Consider the following 20,021-nt stretch of genomic DNA (forward strand, 5'->3'; position numbering starts at 1 on the left):
TCACATCATCCATCACGCTTTCAACCTTTTACGAAGAGGCAAACCACTTTTATTAGTAGTGGGAAAAAATCACAAGGTCTTTTTTAGGGCACATGTAAGTGTATAAAATGGTGTAGAGCGTAAAAATGGAGAGAAAAGCTAGCAAAATTCAAAATACAAACAAGAACAGAGTGAAAGTTTATGCGCTTTTAGCAGCTTCAGCAGCGGCGACAAATGCCTTGTCAACAGGAAGACCCTTTCTCTGCTTGAGAATATTGCTGATGTAGAATTCGCCAGCCTTGTAACTTGATCGAACCAAAGGACCACTTGCAACATACTTGAAGCCCATCGACATACCCTTCTTATGCCACATGTCGAACTTCTCAGGCGAGACATATTCATGAACCTTCATGTGACGTTTGGTGGGTCGCATGTACTGACCTAGCGTCACGCAGTCGACATCCACCTTTCGCAATTCCTCAAGGGCATGCTGCACTTCTTCATCCGTCTCGCCACATCCAAGCATAATGGAGGTCTTGGTAATAAGATCTGGTCGAGCCTTCTTTGCCTGCTCCAGAACACGAAGTGATTGACGGAAATTGGCTCGTCGATCACGGACATAGGGTGTTAAGGCCTCAACAGTTTCAATATTGTGAGCATATACGTCCAAGCCAGATTGAGCAACACTAGTCACGCTTTCCAAAGAACCTCCAAAATCTCCTGTCAAACATTCGACATAAATATGAGGAGCTCTACAATAGGTTGATTAGTCACCAGCGTTGCTATAAATTTGTAAATCTATCCCAACACAACTTACTTTTGCTTGATGCGACGAATGGTGTCAGCAAAATGGTCGGAACCACCATCGGCAAGATCGTCTCTATCGACACTGGTCAACACAACGTAATCCAGACCCCATCGACGAATGGCTTCAGCAGTATGTTCTGGTTCGTGGGGATCCAATGGCTTGGGTGTTCGGTTGGTCTTGACTGAGCAGAAGCGACATCCACGAGTACATTCGTCGCCCATCAACATAATGGTTGCTGTGGCAGTTTGATGCTCACCACCACCCCAACAATCTCCAATGTTAGGGCATCGAGCCTCCTCACAAACAGTATGTAATTTGAGACCTCGCAAATCCTTCTTAATACGAGTAAAGTTTTGGCCAACGGGGATGTCGGTCTTGAGCCAGGACGGAAGACGAGGTTGCTTACTATAAAATTGGATCTAGTACTTAGCACGTTTGATTTTCTGATTAAGGGCAAATCATGGGCAACTTACAGTTTCTTGGTCTTGTGGGAACCTGTCACAGTCTCCTTCAATTCCAAAGCTTCCTCTGCAGTCAATTTGCCATCGCTACCTTGATTAATAAAGTCTCCTAATCCTGCCTCCTCGGCGGCTAATTTTTCCTTGAGATCAGCGAGCTTTGACTTTGCGGACTGGGAGGATGATGGTGGTGAAGGCTTGTCTGAAACGGTTGTTGCGTGTGTTCGCAGTTGCGTCTACAAAAAAAAAACCGACAAAAAAAGTTAAGGAACGGCTGTACTAAAAGGCTCAGGTAGTCCAAATAAGGGTCATTACCAAAGCCAATGCTGATGCGTTCTTCAATATGGGAGAGCCCTTGATAATAGAGCTTAGGTGCGCTGAACCTAGCTTGGCAATGTAGAGAGAGTTCATGGGTGTGGGAGTAGTTAGACAACCTTCGGGACCAGTCGTAAAAAAATGGGGGAAAAAATGGATAAGAGGTCACGTGTTTCCACCGAGTCAAGCCAATGTTCATAAAAAAAAGCGGGTTTCATCGGTTAAAGCGATGATCGGTCATCGTTCTTAAGCTTTCAATCAATCCCACGCATTGAGAACATCACAGCGCAGCATAGTAAAAAAGCTGCTGTGGGCAATCAATTAGGAGTGCACTATACTTGCGTGGTCTACCTCCATACAGTCTTTATTGGGGCCTAATGTATACCTGAAAATAAAGAAGCGTTCTATAAAATTAGAATAGTTACCGTTAGACTCTATCTGCAGTGCTACTCGTATTATGAGTTGTTGCCTGCGCAAATCCATAGATACTTTATGCTTGATGTGACGTGCAATTAACTTTGGTGAACAGTTGCGGCATTTCAATTCACGCTCATAGCAAAAAACTTGCAGTTGAACTGCGCTCAAGCTATAGACCTCTTATTAGCATGCCCGTGACATTGAAGCAGCTCTTTGAGAAGTCTCAGCTTCTGACCACTTCGGTCAACGAAAGCGAATTACCATACATTGAGCGCCGCCTGGACCAGATAGAATCGCAGTCCAAGAATCTCCTGGACGAGACTTCAAAGCATCCTCAAAAGCCACACGACATTAACAGCAGAGCGTACGTCTTCGATCAGCAATAGCTGCTTCCTTTATCTATTGTTGTATTGACTGTTTGCTTTATAGACACTTTTTACTGGCCAGTGCTGGTGTCAATACCCATCAACTTGTTAACGATCTCAACGCCATTCAACTCGACAAGTCGCTTGAACCCGTCGCCTCATTGTACAGTACCGATATTGAGGTAAGTAATGGGTCTCGATCCGTGCCATTTCGACAAACGGCATTTCCTCAATCTGAAATGGTGTTCTCTGCGCAGGGTTTCCTTAGACATGCTCATCAAGATACGGTAGTTAACGTGTTAGACGACAGTCAGGGCTTGGTAAGTGCGCCTCTTATGACGTGGTGGGCATAACATTCGTCTTACGTGTCTGCTCTATTTTTTCAATAGCCTGGTTGTGAAACTGTAAAGGATATTCTTGAAGAGCAAGCGAAAGATGATAATAATAGCGATGCATCGAAGGGTAATCAAATGGAAGGAGTTGCACAAGATACCTGGAAGTTGGTAAGGCTCCATCTTCTCGTTGCGAAACATGGAATTGAACGTGTGATTGGCACTGTACTAATTTTATCTCGTGTCAATCAGCCAACATACACGAAGGGATCCAATTTGCTGGCTGCTATCCGAAAACGGAATTTGCAAGCTATGGCATCCAGCCAACCAGATAGTAAAAAGACCGATCAGACCGCCATTTCACAACAAGCAAAAGATTCAACAGCATCACTAGACTCCAAACCGGCGAATGCATGGCAACTCATTGATCGGTTATTGGCAGCGAAGACCGATGCGCAAAACGATCCTCAACAGGTACAACAGAATATGGCGCTTGTTAAGTCATCCAAAGCATTTCTGGAAGAGCAGTATGTATCGACTCCTATCCGTTTTTCGTATTATCTGTATCTTGACGTGACCTTCCATTAGATTCTTGCTGTTTGTGGATGATACTCTCTCGAAACATGTCTTGGAAGCCAAGATCGGCGGTATACCGTCAGTTGCGAACAGGATCCGTGGCTATATGAATATTGCCTTGAAGCGATCCGGTTTCTGGACTACACCAAGACTGGAGGTTAGATGACATCCAACTTTTTTAATCGGCTTCTGTGTTTCACGTTTCTCATCAACTTCTGCAGGTGCTGCATGACATTCCCATATGGGCATACGTATTCTTCCTCTTCCGCGCAGGCCGCGCAGACGTTGCATTGGAATTTGTGGGTCGTAATGAAGCATTGTTCAAGACAGAGCCACAGTTTATATACTTTTTGCAGGAATACCTTGCGGATCCTAATCACATGTAAGATAGTGGGTTCTTCAATTGAATAGCACCAGCGCAAAAGTGACTAATTCGTTTGATGCAGAACATCCAAACACACTCGAAATATCATACTCGAATCATACAGACGTCTATGCTATACCGGCCAGGGAAGTGACCCGTACAAGATTGCTCTCTATAAGATATTGGGCAGATGTGAACTGTATAAGAAGAACTTGCCCGAAGTTACCCCAAGCATTGAAGATTATCTTTGGCTTCAGGTACGTACATTTGGCCAGATATGGAAGAGCCCATAGCGCTCGTTTTAACCATGTTTAATGCAGCTGTCGACTATACGGGAATTCCCCAACTCCATGGACTCTGGAACAGACATGTACACAGTCAAGGACTTGCAGACTCTGTTAAAACAATACGAGCCTCAACTTCGAAACAGATCCAACCCCAATATTATTACCAAACCCAACCCATAAAAACAAATCCCTCCCACTCGCTCTTTTTTTTCCAATGTCAAAAATTTAATACACAGTTGAGATGATTGGTATCAAACACAAACAAATGATAAAAGTGATGTGCGATGTGTGTCTATAGTTACATTATATTGCTTGCTTATTTGTGAGATTTGCGGTTGGCTTGTGCTCGCTTTTGAGACTTGACCAAATTACCCAATGGCGTTTGATCAATGGTAGCGTTTCGCATGAATGCTAGGGCTTCAGTCTGGTTGGTTGGATTGTATTCGATTTGAGACCTCTGCTGCTGAATATATCGGCTTTGTTCCTCCAACTGGTATGAGAGATGTTAGATACAACGGTTAGCTCAAAACCTGTCACCTTATTATGCCAGCCTACCTTTTCTTTGAGTGTTTGGATCTGTCGCATAAAGTGGGGATTCTTCGCTCTTTGCTGTTGTACCGAAAGCTAACAGATCATTATGCATTAGTCTATTGTGGGAAACCTTTGCTCGCAGAATTTCCATCGCAGCACTCACCTCAACAACGGCAGGAATGGCAAGTTCAGGGAATGCAATCGACAATCCATAACAAGCATAATATTCTATTAAACAGCTATGAAGCTCTTTCAAAATCTCGTTCTAGTATCAACCAAGGAAACATTAGTGCCTTCGCCAACGATATGCATGAACATGCCCCAAATATATGTCATCTTACCTGGTAAACCTTGCCGTGCAAATATTCCTTTGGAGCCTTGATGATAATCGACCAGTCCAAGGACGGCATAGATCCAGGCTTGGGCTTACTTCTGACTTCAGCCAAATTGAAGAGCTCAAACAAGTAAGGCGCAAGGGGAATGTAGGTTTCGGTGACTTTCGCAAGGTCTATAAGCATTCTTATCAAATGGAAGCGCAAAGGAAGGAATTGGACGGATGGGTTTAATCTAGAAGACGAGGTTAGAGTATGTACACATGGCTCGTAGTAACAAATGCTCTCCTACCTGATCAGTTGCGTAGAAATTTGTACCAAAGAGTAAGTTATCTCAGAGAGCTGTGATGGTTTTGCACCTTCTTGCGCAGCCGTGCTACAGATGACTCCAACAATAGTGGCCCAAAATTTGAGACAATTTAAATATTGCCAACTCAAAACAACCTTCATGGTTTCCTGAGTTCGAGGGTTAGTGCTGTGTGTACCTCCCCTAGGCCATACGTTCTAAATACATACCTTTGTTTTGCTCTTCGTGGCAGTCTCCAAATGCTGAGTTAATTGCTGTACATATACAGCAGCGTGTTGGAAAGCATGCCTGTCGTTTGCACGATAAATACTGACAGCAGAGGTTCTCATTTCATCCAAAGCAGAAGGTGATTCCTCGAAAACTTGTTGGCCATTTCGTGCATAGGTTATGTAGACACATTTGAGGACATGACTCAATAAGGTTGATTTCTTTTGTGTCTTGTCACCAATAGGTACACTGGACAAGTTGCACAAATTCTTCATGCATTGCAATCGCACGGGACTTGAAACCATAGGTGAAGACCACAATTTAAGTAGGATCTGGACCATTCGAGTCAGTAACGCGAATGTTAACAGTATGCTCTCTACCGAAAACTCACCTTGACATATGCCTTCCTTGCTAGAGGAAGCACGGCAATGTAGGAGACCAAAGTGTTCGTTTGTTCCAGAAGCACTTCATACAGTTCGTCGTCTGCAACATCATGTAAAATACGCAACAGACTGTTGCAGTAAAGTCGTGCAACCGGTTGCAACTCGCCCCATTTGCTGGAACTTGTAGGACCGCCTTGCTTCTTGGGGATTAGGTTTGCATTGATCAGCAAGGGCGCTGTATCAAGCACCGTAGCAAGTACCTTCATGAACACTGACCAGAATGATTAGTAAAATTTTGCTTGTTGTCCATAGCATAATCACGTCTAGCTTACCTGTTTCGCTGTTGATCTGATAACGGCATGAAGTGTTGTACTTTTCATCCATAAGTGACATTGCACGGAATGTCAACAAAATATCTTTGAGGGAGTTGATTGTAGGAGTCTGTTCAAGACGTTTGATCCATTCTTGCAACATCTCCTTTGTGACAATGGTTGATCCTTCCTCCGCTTCATCCATTTCATCATCACTTTCTTCTTCATTTGGATCTTCGGCCTGTTCAGGCAAATTTATATCCTCTATACCTTTGAATGTGTCGAGAATATCCAGATCAGCCTCCTAGTCATTGCAATCATGGTCAATACAAGGATCAAATCGGTGCATACTGCTTCATTTTGATCAATTACATTGTCATCGTTTAACTCCAGAGCTTCCTCATCGTTCAATAGGCAGTCGACATTCAAAAAGTCACTGACATTCAGTTTGCTTTAAAAAAAATTGAGATATTAGCCATGATAAAACTCGTCGAGTGGAAAAGAAATTTGCTTGAAGCTTCACCTAATGTCCAACGATCCTGATTTCTTTCCTTCTGCGGCATCTGTTTTCTCTTCCGAGGCATGTCCATTTTCTAGAATAGGCCAAAAAATATTGTCAATATTGCAACAAGAATCTCGGTGTAGTGGGTGTCAAAGGAGATCGGTGCATTACCATTTGGACGATCGCCTCTGTTGCGGCTTTCCTGACGCTTCTTGAATGCTCTATTGACTTTCTGCTGCTTTTTTCTTCTTTCTATAGTCTGCTTCAAGTGGTTTTTCTGAAATTTGACGGTGGATTTCTTGAGTTTTGCCATTGTCAGGTATTAATGGTAATGGAGTGCCTTGCAGCAAAAAAAATTGGCAGTCCTTGCCAGCGAAAGGCAGTCCGAAGTTTTTTTTTTTTTGGGATAACCATGGGCCAAAATTTTGTCATGGAAACGCTTATTGCTTGCAGATAAAGAAGCACTTTGGTCACATCCAACGGCCGTCATTTTCCTTCAAACCAAATACGCAATCACTCTTCGGTAAATCACATGGCAACAATTTTTATATGTTCCAGGCAATGTGAAGCAGCAACTCTCAACAAAGTAAACATTGTCAAGATTCTTCTATGTAATATAGGCTACAATAGAACGATTACCAGGTATTCGCAGGATAAGTCCGTCTAGGAAACGGTAAGTTTAAACACATTGTGCTTCCTTGACAAAGAAGGCTCACCGATTCGGTTGAGTCAGGTGGGGTTAGGCTAGGCTGGGCTGGGCTCAGCTTAACATTACATGTCGAATCTTCGTCTATTGAAGTATGTAAAGCACTTCATCGGGCTCTTCAAGCATATTGCTTCATGTTTACTTCGAATATTTCCCCTGAGCCACAAATCCACTCTTCAAGAAGGCTTCTCATCTTGCCAATCCTGGCCTTGTCAAACTAAATTGCCATGTTTTAACGCATATCTCACTGCGCAGTACTGTTTTAAGCTGCCTATCAATTAAAAATAAATCGAACCTCAAAGTGGCTTCATCCAAAGCGATCTTTAGCTAAAAAAAAAAACCACCTATATTTTACATTTGATACTTAACAAAGTCGATTATACTGACTGTGAGATGTAACGCAGTGCAGTGCGGCTGGTTGTTAGGAGAAGCAATGAATTCCCCAGAAATTCAAAAGTACAACTTCGTACAACAAAGTAAGCCTGCTGTACGACCACTGCGCCTCGTTATACAAGGCGATATTTTGGACCCAAAAAAAAAAATTATTATTGCACCTTTACATTATCGAAGCTATTTCTTTTACTTTCTCTTCGTTTAGAGACTGCAAATATGAAGTCATGGTTAAATGCCCTGGCACTGACTTCAGGTTTGGTCCATCTAACAGCTGCTATTGCCCCTTCTCCCACTAGGTGGGCATCTGGTACAGTTCCTTTCCCACAGACTACACAGAAATTAAACTATAATCCAACACAAACCTTCATTCTGTAGAGTGTACAACCGTTGGAAAAACCATCTATTGTTATGGCGGTATCTTCACAACTCCTGCTCAAAACTTCCCTCAGTCCGATACCTGGTCGATCGATGTCTCTACAGATTTTTCAATCAACTCTGCGTCTTGGACGAACGTCACCCACAACGGCGACTTTGCAACCACCGCCTGTGGTTTTGAAGCCATGGTACCTCTGAAAGATGGCGTATCATTCCTTGTCAACGGTGGTATGAGCGTCCCATTCAACCAAAGTGAAGTCAACCAAACGACGATTTTCAATACAGTCACCAAAACATGGACGACCGTCAACAGCTCCGGTATCGCTCAAGCCCGCCAGCATACGGCCGCCATCGATGGAAACGGCCGAGTTTGGCTTTGGGGTGGTGTGAGGTACATTACAACGTTGAAAACACCTATTATCTCGCAAAAGCTAACCATGGCTGATGCGCATCCCCCTTCACAGCGATTACCAAACTGGATATACTAACGAGTCTTATTGGGGTGCTTTTACCACGCTGGATCCCGGAGTACGTCGGATTCATTTTTTTTCATGCTTTTTCATATTCCATGCACTTTACTTATTCATTGTATAGACTGGGCTGTGGACTGGCACCTCCGGATCCGCCGGCAATGCTGATGCCCGGGTTGGACATACTATGACTATGACCTCGAGTGGCGTTATTCATATCGTTGGTGGCCTAGTGGCGACAAGACTCACCACTTTGGATTCTACTGGCCGTTCTCAATGGAGTCTAAGTGCTGCTTCCATGAGCGACGTTCCTCAGTATAATACTAATAATGGAGAATGGAACCTAGTAACGGCTTCTGGCTCCATTCCACCATCGCGAAATCTCCATACTGCTACCCTTGGTAAGATAAGCTACCAAATATCAAATATTCTAAACTCAACCTCTTTGTAACCTTGATTTGCTCCTCTTTAGCTGCCGATGGAAACACCATCATTGTATTTGGAGGCTCTGTAGGTAAGCAGACAATACAAGCTTGCATCATTGATTGCCGACAAAAGAATTGACAATCAACCCAAAATAATCATAGCCAATAATCTTAGTAGTGTGATGGGCGACCTGTACATCTATGATACTACTAAAACTTACTGGACCGCTGTAAACGCCAACGGTGGCCCAAGTCCTCGAGCCGGTCACAGTGGTAAGTAGCAGAATCCAGAACATGATAGCGGCATAAACAGCAATGTATTCACTCCCTCACCCATTATTTCACCTTCTTAGCCGTCCAAGTGAGCACCACTATGTTTGTCATGTTTGGTTATGATTATACTCTTGGATCTTTGTCAGACATTCACGCCTTAGACACTGTGAACTGGAGATGGGTTACGCAATTTAGTGCTACAGGCTATCCAACTTTAGGATCTGGCACCAATGGCACTAATACAACTACTTCCAATTCAGGAGGTACTACTAGTACCTCTAGCGGACTCGGTACTGGAGCCATTGCTGGTATTGCAGTTGGTGCTGCTGCCGTCGTTGTAAGTTGATAGCGATGTAATTTATTTGAAAAATAGTCAGTCACTGATACATTGCCATCTTTATAGATTGGTGCTGCTGGCCTTATTTTCTTGCGCCTTCGACGTAAGAAGAATGGTAGACCTGCTTACGCGCAAGCTGCTACTGGAAACTTTTCACAGCAACCTCCCATGCAAAACAGACCAATGCCTCCGCTTCACCAGCTTTCTGGTCAGCCTGAGGAAATCCTGTTTAATAACGCAAGTCAATCCGAAAGCAAGGGCTCATTCTATGGCCAAAGTCCCGCTCAACAACAATTCGGCTCGCATGGACTTCCTAGTACCACTGGTACTGAACCCACCGACGCCACTCCACCTTACACCTTGGGTGCCTCCCAACCTCCTCACACCTATGGAAATACCTTCACTAGTAAACCTGATGCTGTAGATGTTCCTCATTTTACCCTCCAACCAAGCAAGCCTAATGAGGATGACTAAAGATTTTGATCTGCTTGATGCTGTATGTCTTTGCCTCTACGCTTCCCTTCTCCAATCATACTTTTCTTTGTTCATACTATATCTGCTAGTTATATAGCCCACCCACTGTCACTAAATGCAAATAAACTGTGTACAACATACTTGTCTTTGTTCAATACATGCTTGAGTTTTTTACGTAGCTGATAGAATAGATATCGACAAACGAAAGAATAAATTGGTGTTGCAAGACTAGAATTGTCAACGTCATTTATATTGAAGTCTTCCGACTTTGTGCATTATCTTTTCCTAAAACTCGAGTTGTTATTGCTGACTGTTTCAATGTAATTCCTGTATGATAACCACAAGTTAGCAAAAAGTATGGCTCTCTGTTTTAGAGGTGTGGACGTGCAGAGGAGGCGGCAGTCACAGGTAATGTCAGTCAGGCTGGAATTTTTGTATATGCCAACGCTTTCGCCTTGTTCGTTTCCAGTCCGATCCTCTGGGTGTCTTTTAAGGACATGTTGGATTTGCCAACGGTAATGCTTGTATTCACTGTGGTCCAAGTAGCTATCTGTACTGATATGGCTTTTTGTTCTTAGCTTAGTCAAGTTTTGCTTGCAGAACAGCAGCAGATTCAATTGTTACTGACAATAGCGGAATATGCTAAAGTAGTCACTGCACTTCCTGATCACCAAAAGGAACGGGACATTCAAAATCTGACCCAAAAACAAGCACAGAAGCATGCTTCAATTACTGAAAGCAATGCTGGCTCTGTTACCGACGAAGACGACTATTCACTGGAGGTAGAAATTCCTCGACCACAAATTGATCTTTGGAAACCCATTGGACAAACCGGCGATTTCGATGGCCTTGAGCATGACCCTGACACCGGTATTGCCTTGAATTTTGATAATGAATTGCAACGGCAACCTTTGAGCCCCGATAAAATACCTTTTGCTGAAGTGACTCAACTCCCAACCTCCCCACCAAGACATGCGCGACAATCATTAAGTATGTCCTTACACATTTCTTTCGCATCATAACAGTTACACTAGTATTACATACGTCTAATCCTGAAATCATCAATGAAACAGTATATTCCAAGGTGCAATCGAATGCTTTTCCTGCATCACCGTCTCCAACGGTAGTAGCCAAAACAACCAACGGCGACATCAATCCGTCAATTGACCATGTTACAATAGAACCATTATCACCATCGCAATCCGTAGAGACACAATCCCAAGATGATATGGAAAAGAGACTATATAATGAAGCTTCCGAGACCGATGACATGACGGTACCGCGGTCGTCGCAGAAGGTAAATATAGACAAGTGTTAAATCAATCAAAGTCAATATCCGTATATTGATGCTTACCAAAGCGAAAGACAATGGCACCACAACAAGGTGTTTTGGATTCATTGCCAATTCGGCCTACCAGGCCTAATGAAATTCCATCGGTCATCAGGGATGAGGTGGATGGACCTGAGAATCCGGAACTTCCAATAATACCGAAGGCACTGCTTGATATGACGCATGAAGCTGATGATTCCGTTGTACCTCAATTCAACGATGATGAGGATGACGTCTACATTCAAGGCAATTATATAGAGGGATATTCATCGCTGAATGGTTCCACGATCATGACCAGTGGCAAGAGAAGAACAAAAGAAAAGATCAAGAAAGACGATCAGCGCATAGTAACCTACAGAGGCTCCTCTCCAGGCGGTACAGCTGTCGACATTATTGAAATCTTGGACACTCCCTCTCCGCCAGATACAATTCAATACAAAGACCACGCTAAAAACTTGGCCAACAACGGTAAGTGGGAGTTTACTGGCAAGGCGGCATTATGTTGTTGCTCACATACCTATTTGATTTCCTTTCTAGGCTACCTATACCCATCCCAGTCATTTGATCCAGATCAGTCAATCCAGCTTCCAGCTGACGAAATGGACAATGTGGCAGAACAAGTCAACAGTGAAGATGTAGATATGGCACCATACGATACTAGTCAAGCAGTATCTGAGAAGATTGCTGCTATGGATGACCGAGAACGTGCTCTTGCCACACGCTTCAAACCTCTTCGTGCTAAGCGACTTCGATATAGTCGAAGTGGACTTACTCGATCTTATGCTAAAAGCATGAACGTAAAGCAGGCTAATAGAGGATGGATCAAGCGACGGCGATGAGTTTTGCTCTTTGTTTTCTGTTTTTTTTTTCTTGGTTTTTTGTTGGTCAGAACAATAATGCCTCCATGTAATTTTAGCTACCTTTGTAAAAGTCGAATACTATCTTAATTATCCCTTGTACCAAAAATTGCCGACGTTGTGTTTCTTGTGTTGTCATTTATTTATTTCAAGCGGGTAAAGATTTGCAAAAGCTGAAAGTATCATCAATGCTTTAAGGAACACAAAACTTGATGGTCAGCGAAATTACCCATTATAAGAAACCACATATTACCAGAATGGGAGCAACTAGCCGCATGCAAGGTCACCGGCTAGAAATTACCATGAAGTCTCAGCTTCATCATTCGGTTTTTGGTTTGTACTCTCAAAGCTGTTGTTGTGAGTACACAGCTCCGCCGGTATAACGTTAGGCCAGTACTCCGAAAAAAATGGTGTGCGTGAGACCCCAGAGTTAACCACCCTCAATTCAATTTCATGGCATAAAGGCCAATTGTCCTATCACACATGCCCATGCCAATTTGAACTACTGATTTGCGTCCACAGCGGTGTCATAGAATTTGTTATAGTACTATTGCAAGGCAGAAAGAGAAGCAAAATTCAACCAATATAGTAATTGTACAACCCCGTTCCTTTACTCAGAGATCCTTGATTGTACGACAATTAAGAACACTTTTAAAAACGAGGGGCACGGCGGACATACATCAGGTCGCCATAGCACTAGAAATGATACCGAAACGACTGTTGCTACCAGCTACGCTAGCGGCATTGTTCCTTGTAAGTTCAGGAGATGCCTTGTGCAGTGCCAACTATAAGGTAGTCGCAGGTGATACTTGCGCCAGCATTGAATCAGCCAACAGTATCTCGGACACTCTGTTCCATTCACTGAATCCTGTAGTCAAAAGTGATTGCTCAAACTTGAAGGTGGGGCAGGCAGTGTGCCTTAAATCAACTGAAACCACCACGTTTACCGCGACACCCACGGCAGCTCCCGCTTTCACCGGCTGTGCCTATGCGTACGTGATCAAAGCTAACGATACATGTTCAAGTATGGAAGCACTCACTGGTATATCAGACGCCGAGTTCCATAAGCTCAACCCGTCGATCAACGCCAACTGCACAAATCTGGCCATAGGGCAAACCATTTGTTTGGCAGGCAAACCGGCAGTGGTGCAGCCTCCTTGCTTCAAGTGGTACACCGCCGTGCCAGGAGATAGCTGTAACAGTATACAATATGCGTACAAGTTAACAACTAGCCAATTTTCTCAATGCAACCCAAATCTCAATTGCTCTTCTCTCGTCGGTCAAGATGTTTGCATCAGTTGTGCTGCACAGAATCCAGTTTGTACATCCATTCACCAAGCTGTTGTAGGAGAAAGCTGCTATGGTTTAGCCTCATCTCTCAACAAGACCACGCAAGCCTGGCTGACCTGCAATCCCGGCCTGTATACTTGTCCGCGGTTAATAGTTGGTGAACATGTCTGTAACAGTTGTGATCCGGTACAGCCACTCTGTCGACGCTTTTATCAGTTAACTTCCGGTGACACAATTTCCGGTATTGCACAGAAGGAAGGGACATATACTGCGCTGCTGTTGGCTAACAATCCTAATCTGAATACAACATCGTTAACCCCTGGCAATTACATCTGTTCTTCAAATACTGAAGAGCCTTTTTGCTACAAGAAATCAATTGCTGTAGAAGGTCAAGACTGTAGTACTTTTGCAGCTGCAAACAACATCTCTTTGGCTCAGTTACTGCTGTACAACCCATTTGTATTCGCTAACTGCAGCAATTTCTATGTGGGGTAAGCTTTCTGTTCACTTTTCACTTGTACATGCCAAAATTGTTTTATACTTACTGGGTCTTGCATTTAGGGATCGTTTCTGTGTACAAGGGGTAGCTTCAGCATTAGGACAAAGTAGCTGTGCTACGACCTATACAGTACAAAGCGGAGATACCTGCTGTAAGTACCTGGGTATTCCCAAGTACCGTCAGACGCCTGACTAGTCACAATAATCTAACTACTCTCGTATAGCTTCAATCACTTCCAAAGTTGGTGGATACTTCAAAGGCTTGGTGGTTCTAAATGGGAAGTTCCTCAATAGACTATGCACAGATTTGCAGGTAAGTTCGATGGCCTAACATTGTACCGTAAGCAGCTCTTTAACTGTGCATTTTTCCAAAGGTTGGAGAAGTCTTATGCATTGATAATGGCCAAATTCCATGCCATCAAACTGTTTCTGTCAAGGCCGGAGAGTCTTGTACCACAATTGCTATCGCTGCCAACATTAGTATTAACGCTCTAGTGGCGCTTAATCCCTTCCTGGATCAACGTTGTACGGAAATATATCCAGGTACATTGTTGTACGCACTGCATGACATGACCTGCTAGCATTGTTATTCATATTAACCTTGTGTTATGTGTATATTTCAGGCGACAATCTATGTATCTTATCACCATTGTTGGCAGACATGACAGATATCACACCGCCGCAACCTATCGTACCAATGCTACATGCACCCATTCAGTGTGTGAAAAACATAACCTTGACAACTGCCACATCATGCTTTGATCTATTGCTACCAAACAAGATATCTTCCATTGACCTGAAGGTTCTTAATCCCGGAATCAACTGTACTCAACTGCTACCTGCATCGAGTACGATTTGTAAGTTTGACAGAAAAATAATTCATCACCCTGCCCAAATACTCACACAAAGAACATAGGTGTTGCACAGATGCCGCCTGGCTGCACTAAAGCCGCATTGAGTGGTGCAAATCAAACATGCCTGGATTGCGCGAATGCCGCCTCAGTTCCCCTGAACCATTTCACCGCTATGAACACTGTAAGTATGATTGAGGCTTATACTGGCAAACCACATATGCTAAATTATCTTATCGTAGAGGCTCAATTGTATGGCACCTTTACCGCCTGCAACGCCTATTTGTATAAGCGATCCTTTCTCGATATGCTCAGAAACAAAGACGATAGTGTCCAGTGATACGTAAGTTTTCAACTTGCAATAATTTTGATCCTCGTTGTGACTAACCACCGATTAAGGTGCCCGAGCTTGCAAGCAATCAACGGTCTCAGTATCAATGATTTTGAAGGTTTAAATCGAAATTTGACTTGCTCAAACCTGGTTGTAGGACAAACTGTCTGCGTTTTAGGAAGATTCAGTCTTTGTAAGCAAACGTACGTGACATCGGCTGGAGACACTTGCACTTCGGTTCTCCGATATTCTTCTTTGAGCACTACTACTCAACTGCAGCAGCTCAATCCATGGGTAAATTGCTCTTCAGCTCTCACTGTAAGTAGCTCTAGTAATGGTTGTGGATGTCCAATTGCAAGCATTAATACTTCTTTGATGCAGCCATCTACAATAATGTGTATCAAACCAAGAGCTTCCCCAGGGTGCAATTTGGTTGCCAAAGTCCAATCTGGAGATACGTGTACGTCAATGGCTGCCCAGTACAACATTACACTGTTTGCTTTGCATCAAACAAACCCTTCACTGGATTGCCAGAATTTGAATGCCGGTCAACAGATTTGTGTTGAGTCTCCAGTAATCACCTGCTCAAGAATTCATTACATAAGCTCAAATACAACCTGCACCGCAATCGCTGCAGCGTCTAACATTACCATGGATCAATTGAAATTCTACAACCCAACTATTGATTGCAGCAACATCTTTATTGGCTCGATTATTTGCACTAGTATAGAGAGGATCGAAGCCATCAATTTCCAACTGATGAGTTCATTAGTGCCGCACCTCGCAACGCTTAAGAAGAATATTCAAAATGAATACAATGCATATCTGGCGAATCCATCGGCTCAGGTAATTACATCAAAAATGACGTGACCGTTATTATGTTTGCTAAAAGTTAATATCATACAGATTTTGAGCAAGGTAGAGAATGACTTGACGACAGCTCTCGCTTCCAGCAAAGGTGCATCATTGATAAACGCCCTCAATGCGAATGACAGTTACTTTGCTGCATATGAGAGTCGACATTCTACCGATCGACCGTCTCGTTGCAATCGAACTAGCTACAGCTCTGCGACTTCAGGCGCAAGTGCCTGTTTCTGCGGATCAGCATCTAAAAATCCCTACCTACATTGCTTAGCGTTGTATTCCACAGAAATTAAAAAGTACCTTAGGTCAATTAATGATGGAACCTCCGCTGCTCACAGCCACTCCGCTAAATTGAAAACCTTGCCAGTAACTGATACAGCTGCTTCAACAAAATCGAGTTCTAATGCTTAGCAACAAAAATTATGGTCTTGAACTATAAATTCAATTAGAAATTTTCAAACCGATAAAATGTAAATAAATTTCAGAATCAAAAGGAATTTCATTCCTGGATCCAGTATGACTACCGCTCAAATTGTAGCTTCGTCGGAGTTGAGCTCCCCTGGCAAAACATCATCGTCTTCAATAAAGACAAGGTGGGCGAAAAATCGACCGCCATCAAGACAAATTTTATGACTTCAAGCAGTGGGCTGTTACAGTAAGCCAGCATACGTGCTATGCATAATTAAGAACAGGCCATAGGCGAGAAGGGTTGATGCGCTCAAAGGCGAGTAGAGTCCGGAACTTGAATAGGATGTATGGAGCAAATGCAGAGCGAAGGTCGGGGTGAGTGAATCTCAAAGTGTTTAGTGGCTTGTTTGCTAATAAAATGGGGGATAAATGTTATATAGGGGATCGATCAGGGCGGCGGGGCAAAAAAAAAAGGTCCGCATAATATTGAGTTCTTACCTTTAGGTGGAAGCAGCGAAAAAATGAAAGCGAATAAGCCAAAACCAAAAAAAACTACACTTTGGAGAGCCTTGTCTACCGTAACGATGGATACGTTCTGTTATAAACTCCATATCATTAATCCCACTTCATGTGAATTGTGTGACCGAATGTCAACGAAATACCCGTGGTGAACTTACACTTTACTTAGAGAGACGTTATTGGCCCTGAGAGGACCTGTCAACAGAGTAGCGCCTTTCGTGTCTAGCCTCAAATGATAAGCAGATTTTGATTTCTGCCAAACTGTGTGTCACAGATCCTGGTTTACCACACCTGCCACCAAATTCCAACTTGTACATTATCCTACACCTTTGACGTTTGGAGGCAAGCAAACAATACACTGAACAACATCACATTATACAAGTTGATATTCTTGCCTAAAGATTAGCTACCTTACACTAATTCATACATTATTTTATCTGTAAAAGTTTTGGTGATTAAATATTTTCGCAATCATGAGCAACTTTTACCACAACATCTCAGTTATAATCTACTTATTCAAGGTGTGATCAGCACCATAAATTATCAAGATGTATATTAGCTAGTGGTCTCAATTTCAGAATTGGAGAGATGGCCGAGTTGGTCTAAGGCGTCAGGTTAAGGCCCTGATCTCTTCGGAGGCGTGGGTTCGAATCCCACTCTCTTCAAATTTTTGATTGGTTGGAATGATTTTTTGGTCAGATTTGATTGGGCCATAGTTTTTAAAGTCTGATGTGATTGGATGTGATTTAGTCTATCACCCAATAGTAGTTGGGAGTTAGAGAAAATAGACCTTGGCTCACCAACAGATTTTACATAATCTTGTAATCGAACCACAGCGAGCCTTGCGATTATTTCTAGTATAAGCTGGCAGGTGCCACTCTCTTGATCCAAGGAACGTTAGGCCACATAATTTCACCACATAAGTTTTTCGACACCTGTTTCCTCTTCCTATTATCAGCCTTTTAATGTGTACACCTGCAATTCGTTTGTCCATTTTATTCCGCCGTTATTAGAAGATATTGACCATGCTAAATATACAGACGTTTTAACCAATGCACATTACATTGCGGTCTCAAAAGTCATATTCGAGAATGTCATGTTGCAGACCTCAGTGAAAGAATTCACGCCTACCAATAGCAATTGAAAGCACTAAATTTTCAATGACAGACGATCTACGACTTCAGCAACCAGAGCTCATTTTAACTGTCCTCACACGGTGACATTAGCATAATGACCTCAACCTTATACCAACGTTTTGCTGATCTAGAGCAACATTTCTTTGCAAACTTGTCCGTGACGCAAATGAAAAATCTCACCTGTAATGGATCTCTCCAAATCAGGGATTCCTACTTGTATGGAGAATTTGCTTTTTTAATCTCGGGACTAAAGCCATGCTTGCTTGTGTGCTTTCCGGACACCTCGATGAATACGATATTCCAGAATACTGTCTTGGACAACGTCCTGCAAAACCAGAGCCGGTTTCAGGTGTACATGATGGATAGAAATGTCGTGTCTGACGAAATGGATTTGAATGGCTGTCTCTTTGTCGTGGACCAGGAGAATACTCTGGCCCCAGTAGTTATGGCATTATTAGAAGACAAGGAATGCTGTTCTGTATCAGAACAGACATTAGCTCAGATATTAGACTATCCTGGTTCGCTGCCTAGCAATGCTGGAGAGCTGGAGACTATGGTAGAGGTTGCGTACTGCGATGTTGCAAAGTAAGCCAGTCGTGTACAGTAGTAATCATCATGACATATGACTAATGATGTCTGTTGTAGATCGTCCGATAGCCCCACCATCGTTACGACTTTTGCCGCGCAGCATGGGGAAGTCGAGAAAGTAAAGCAACATTTTGAAAAATGCAAGCAAAGCGTTAGCAACTTTGGTATAGATTTAAAACTCTCAATACGCAACCCGGAGATATGAAGCAATAGTAATAGCCTTTATTGACCGTAAGTCTATGGTGATTATTAGAAAAGGCGTGGTATATAATAGACGTTTCCATATTGGTTTTCATCAATGCATCTCCTTACTCAAAGGACGTTCGGCCGCAGCAGTTGCATAGATCAAATCATTAATTTGATCATAGCATTTCAAGTTCAATACATGTCACATAAACACCATATGCTCACGGTAATGCATAGATCAAAAGCCGAATTACTCATTCAAAAATATAGATCTCCCTCAATTACCTTTATGTATAACCATTACCACTATCATGATGGATGAATTATTTGTCAGTTCATGAACGATATAATATTATATGGTCAGCCTATCCTCTGACCCTTAGGCAAACGTAGTGTTTTATAACTTTTCCTCAAATTCTTTTTAAGAATGGATTTATACATCAGTTGTTGGTAATACTGGCAGAACAAAACTCTTTATGGCGGTTGAAAGTCTTCGTTTCTAGCGAGCAACGATTTATGCCCAACAAAAAAAATTGAAAAGCGCATGCATTATCCAATCAAGTCCGTAATAAAGAATGCAACAAGCCAATAGAAACTCAACATTACTGTCGTTTAGATTACTGTATGACTTATTGTATTATCCTGCAGACGAGTGAACTTCTCGTGAGGTTAAAAAACTGCTTTTTATTCTATTAATCAACTGCTCTATTTATACTTGTTGATTCGTGACTTATTATATAAAAATGTAAAAGAAATCTAATTTTAAGAGGATATTCAATGTGACTTCGCTGGTAAAGAAGTCCCCTTGAACCGGCGTTCGGTTGAACTGTCATTTTGTATTTTAGGCGACGACATTACATTCTGTTGAAAAAAAAGTCATCCAATCAAAACCGACAAAAATAATCATCCAACCAATCAAAAATTTGAAGAGAGTGGGATTCGAACCCACGCCTCCGAAGAGATCAGGGCCTTAACCTGACGCCTTAGACCAACTCGGCCATCTCTCCAATTGTTGAGAGATGGATCTCAAAAATTTACAATAGCAGAAGATATTGAATATTCGGAACACAAGCGAGTGGCCTAAAGAGTTGCTATATATTATGATAAATATTTTTCACTTGCGCTTTGACCTTTAACCCAAAATTAACAAACTCCAAACCAAAAGTTTCGGCCAATTTACTAAAGATGGTTGATAGAAAGTGGCCTTGAACTGTGGTTCTGATGTGTCCTTCGGTA

At 42.6% G+C, this 20,021-nt stretch overlaps 7 protein-coding genes and 2 non-coding genes across 9 annotated transcripts; 6 read left to right on the forward strand and 3 right to left on the reverse strand.

Moving 5' to 3' along the window:
* Positions 1–17: 17 nt before the first annotated feature.
* Positions 18–1,684, reverse strand: K450DRAFT_244032 (uncharacterized protein). Its single transcript, XM_051589518.1, has 4 exons — positions 1,561–1,684; positions 1,261–1,481; positions 797–1,192; positions 18–731 (listed from the first exon to the last, which is right to left on the reverse strand). The coding sequence occupies exons 1-4, from the start codon at positions 1,654–1,656 to the stop codon at positions 179–181; spliced, it is 1,266 nt and encodes a 421-aa protein (XP_051444135.1). The 5' UTR covers positions 1,657–1,684; the 3' UTR covers positions 18–178.
* A 454-nt stretch (positions 1,685–2,138) lies between these two features.
* K450DRAFT_244035 (uncharacterized protein) lies at positions 2,139–4,197 on the forward strand. Its single transcript, XM_051589519.1, has 9 exons — positions 2,139–2,341; positions 2,407–2,524; positions 2,600–2,662; positions 2,732–2,845; positions 2,927–3,201; positions 3,263–3,407; positions 3,472–3,632; positions 3,697–3,871; positions 3,935–4,197. Exons 1-9 carry the CDS (start codon positions 2,166–2,168, stop codon positions 4,079–4,081), a joined length of 1,374 nt encoding a protein of 457 aa, XP_051444136.1. The 5' UTR covers positions 2,139–2,165; the 3' UTR covers positions 4,082–4,197.
* Positions 4,182–6,835, reverse strand: K450DRAFT_244039 (uncharacterized protein). The gene is made up of 11 exons (XM_051589520.1): positions 6,646–6,835; positions 6,496–6,565; positions 6,345–6,423; positions 5,994–6,276; positions 5,670–5,932; positions 5,281–5,610; positions 5,057–5,220; positions 4,774–4,999; positions 4,596–4,697; positions 4,457–4,525; positions 4,182–4,391 (listed from the first exon to the last, which is right to left on the reverse strand). The coding sequence occupies exons 1-11, from the start codon at positions 6,785–6,787 to the stop codon at positions 4,218–4,220; spliced, it is 1,902 nt and encodes a 633-aa protein (XP_051444137.1). The 5' UTR covers positions 6,788–6,835; the 3' UTR covers positions 4,182–4,217.
* An 895-nt stretch (positions 6,836–7,730) lies between these two features.
* On the forward strand, positions 7,731–10,074 carry K450DRAFT_244047 (uncharacterized protein). The gene is made up of 8 exons (XM_051589521.1): positions 7,731–7,880; positions 7,949–8,339; positions 8,413–8,476; positions 8,543–8,819; positions 8,891–8,932; positions 9,006–9,116; positions 9,197–9,453; positions 9,520–10,074. The coding sequence occupies exons 1-8, from the start codon at positions 7,790–7,792 to the stop codon at positions 9,925–9,927; spliced, it is 1,641 nt and encodes a 546-aa protein (XP_051444138.1). The 5' UTR covers positions 7,731–7,789; the 3' UTR covers positions 9,928–10,074.
* Positions 10,075–10,219: 145 nt separating this feature from the next.
* Positions 10,220–12,223, forward strand: K450DRAFT_244052 (uncharacterized protein). The gene is made up of 4 exons (XM_051589522.1): positions 10,220–10,442; positions 10,506–10,917; positions 11,001–11,224; positions 11,293–12,223. Exons 1-4 carry the CDS (start codon positions 10,425–10,427, stop codon positions 12,094–12,096), a joined length of 1,458 nt encoding a protein of 485 aa, XP_051444139.1. The 5' UTR covers positions 10,220–10,424; the 3' UTR covers positions 12,097–12,223.
* A 554-nt stretch (positions 12,224–12,777) lies between these two features.
* K450DRAFT_244058 (uncharacterized protein) lies at positions 12,778–16,461 on the forward strand. The gene is made up of 10 exons (XM_051589523.1): positions 12,778–13,895; positions 13,966–14,054; positions 14,127–14,215; positions 14,277–14,445; positions 14,526–14,759; positions 14,819–14,937; positions 14,996–15,096; positions 15,153–15,402; positions 15,466–15,930; positions 15,991–16,461. Exons 1-10 carry the CDS (start codon positions 12,817–12,819, stop codon positions 16,357–16,359), a joined length of 2,964 nt encoding a protein of 987 aa, XP_051444140.1. The 5' UTR covers positions 12,778–12,816; the 3' UTR covers positions 16,360–16,461.
* Positions 16,462–17,457: 996 nt separating this feature from the next.
* Positions 17,458–17,540, forward strand: K450DRAFT_t62. The gene has a single exon. It is a non-coding gene; the product is annotated as a tRNA-Leu (tRNA).
* A 348-nt stretch (positions 17,541–17,888) lies between these two features.
* On the forward strand, positions 17,889–19,267 carry K450DRAFT_244063 (uncharacterized protein). The gene is made up of 3 exons (XM_051589524.1): positions 17,889–18,596; positions 18,657–18,830; positions 18,918–19,267. Exons 1-2 carry the CDS (start codon positions 18,106–18,108, stop codon positions 18,802–18,804), a joined length of 639 nt encoding a protein of 212 aa, XP_051444141.1. The 5' UTR covers positions 17,889–18,105; the 3' UTR covers positions 18,805–18,830; positions 18,918–19,267.
* Positions 19,268–19,709: 442 nt separating this feature from the next.
* On the reverse strand, positions 19,710–19,792 carry K450DRAFT_t63. The gene has a single exon. It is a non-coding gene; the product is annotated as a tRNA-Leu (tRNA).
* Between the last annotated feature and the right edge of the window lie 229 nt (positions 19,793–20,021).

The sequence above is a fragment of the Umbelopsis ramanniana genome (genome assembly GCF_025399195.1).
Source record: "Umbelopsis ramanniana AG unplaced genomic scaffold K450scaffold_32, whole genome shotgun sequence".
Taxonomy (NCBI): domain Eukaryota; kingdom Fungi; phylum Mucoromycota; class Umbelopsidomycetes; order Umbelopsidales; family Umbelopsidaceae; genus Umbelopsis; species Umbelopsis ramanniana.

What these genes read in the sequence shown, in the direction of transcription:
- K450DRAFT_244032 (XM_051589518.1), bottom strand. Translation starts at nt 1,656, where the DNA reads ATGAACTCTCTCTACATTGCCAAGCTAGGTTCAGCGCACCTAAGCTCT. An exon ending in ACGCATCAGCATTGGCTTTG is followed by an intron (nt 1,482 to 1,560) that starts GTAATGACCCTT and finishes TTTTTTTTGTAG; the next exon opens with ACGCAACTGCGAACACACGC. An exon ending in ATTCGTCGCATCAAGCAAAA is followed by an intron (nt 732 to 796) that starts GTAAGTTGTGTT and finishes AACCTATTGTAG; the next exon opens with AGCTCCTCATATTTATGTCG.
- K450DRAFT_244035 (XM_051589519.1), top strand. Translation starts at nt 2,166, where the DNA reads ATGCCCGTGACATTGAAGCAGCTCTTTGAGAAGTCTCAGCTTCTGACC. An exon ending in TGTACAGTACCGATATTGAG is followed by an intron (nt 2,525 to 2,599) that starts GTAAGTAATGGG and finishes TTCTCTGCGCAG; the next exon opens with GGTTTCCTTAGACATGCTCA. An exon ending in AAAGCATTTCTGGAAGAGCA is followed by an intron (nt 3,202 to 3,262) that starts GTATGTATCGAC and finishes ACCTTCCATTAG; the next exon opens with ATTCTTGCTGTTTGTGGATG.
- K450DRAFT_244039 (XM_051589520.1), bottom strand. Translation starts at nt 6,787, where the DNA reads ATGGCAAAACTCAAGAAATCCACCGTCAAATTTCAGAAAAACCACTTG. An exon ending in CAGAGGCGATCGTCCAAATG is followed by an intron (nt 6,566 to 6,645) that starts GTAATGCACCGA and finishes GGCCTATTCTAG; the next exon opens with AAAATGGACATGCCTCGGAA. An exon ending in CCATTCCTGCCGTTGTTGAG is followed by an intron (nt 4,526 to 4,595) that starts GTGAGTGCTGCG and finishes ATGATCTGTTAG; the next exon opens with CTTTCGGTACAACAGCAAAG.
- K450DRAFT_244047 (XM_051589521.1), top strand. Translation starts at nt 7,790, where the DNA reads ATGAAGTCATGGTTAAATGCCCTGGCACTGACTTCAGGTTTGGTCCAT. An exon ending in TCCCACTAGGTGGGCATCTG is followed by an intron (nt 7,881 to 7,948) that starts GTACAGTTCCTT and finishes TTCATTCTGTAG; the next exon opens with AGTGTACAACCGTTGGAAAA. An exon ending in TTACCACGCTGGATCCCGGA is followed by an intron (nt 8,477 to 8,542) that starts GTACGTCGGATT and finishes TTCATTGTATAG; the next exon opens with ACTGGGCTGTGGACTGGCAC.
- K450DRAFT_244052 (XM_051589522.1), top strand. An exon ending in ACATGCGCGACAATCATTAA is followed by an intron (nt 10,918 to 11,000) that starts GTATGTCCTTAC and finishes TCAATGAAACAG; the next exon opens with TATATTCCAAGGTGCAATCG. An exon ending in TACCGCGGTCGTCGCAGAAG is followed by an intron (nt 11,225 to 11,292) that starts GTAAATATAGAC and finishes CCAAAGCGAAAG; the next exon opens with ACAATGGCACCACAACAAGG.
- K450DRAFT_244058 (XM_051589523.1), top strand. Translation starts at nt 12,817, where the DNA reads ATGATACCGAAACGACTGTTGCTACCAGCTACGCTAGCGGCATTGTTC. An exon ending in ACCTGCATCGAGTACGATTT is followed by an intron (nt 14,760 to 14,818) that starts GTAAGTTTGACA and finishes CAAAGAACATAG; the next exon opens with GTGTTGCACAGATGCCGCCT. An exon ending in ATTTCACCGCTATGAACACT is followed by an intron (nt 14,938 to 14,995) that starts GTAAGTATGATT and finishes ATCTTATCGTAG; the next exon opens with AGGCTCAATTGTATGGCACC.
- K450DRAFT_244063 (XM_051589524.1), top strand. Translation starts at nt 18,106, where the DNA reads ATGACCTCAACCTTATACCAACGTTTTGCTGATCTAGAGCAACATTTC. An exon ending in GCGTACTGCGATGTTGCAAA is followed by an intron (nt 18,597 to 18,656) that starts GTAAGCCAGTCG and finishes TGTCTGTTGTAG; the next exon opens with ATCGTCCGATAGCCCCACCA.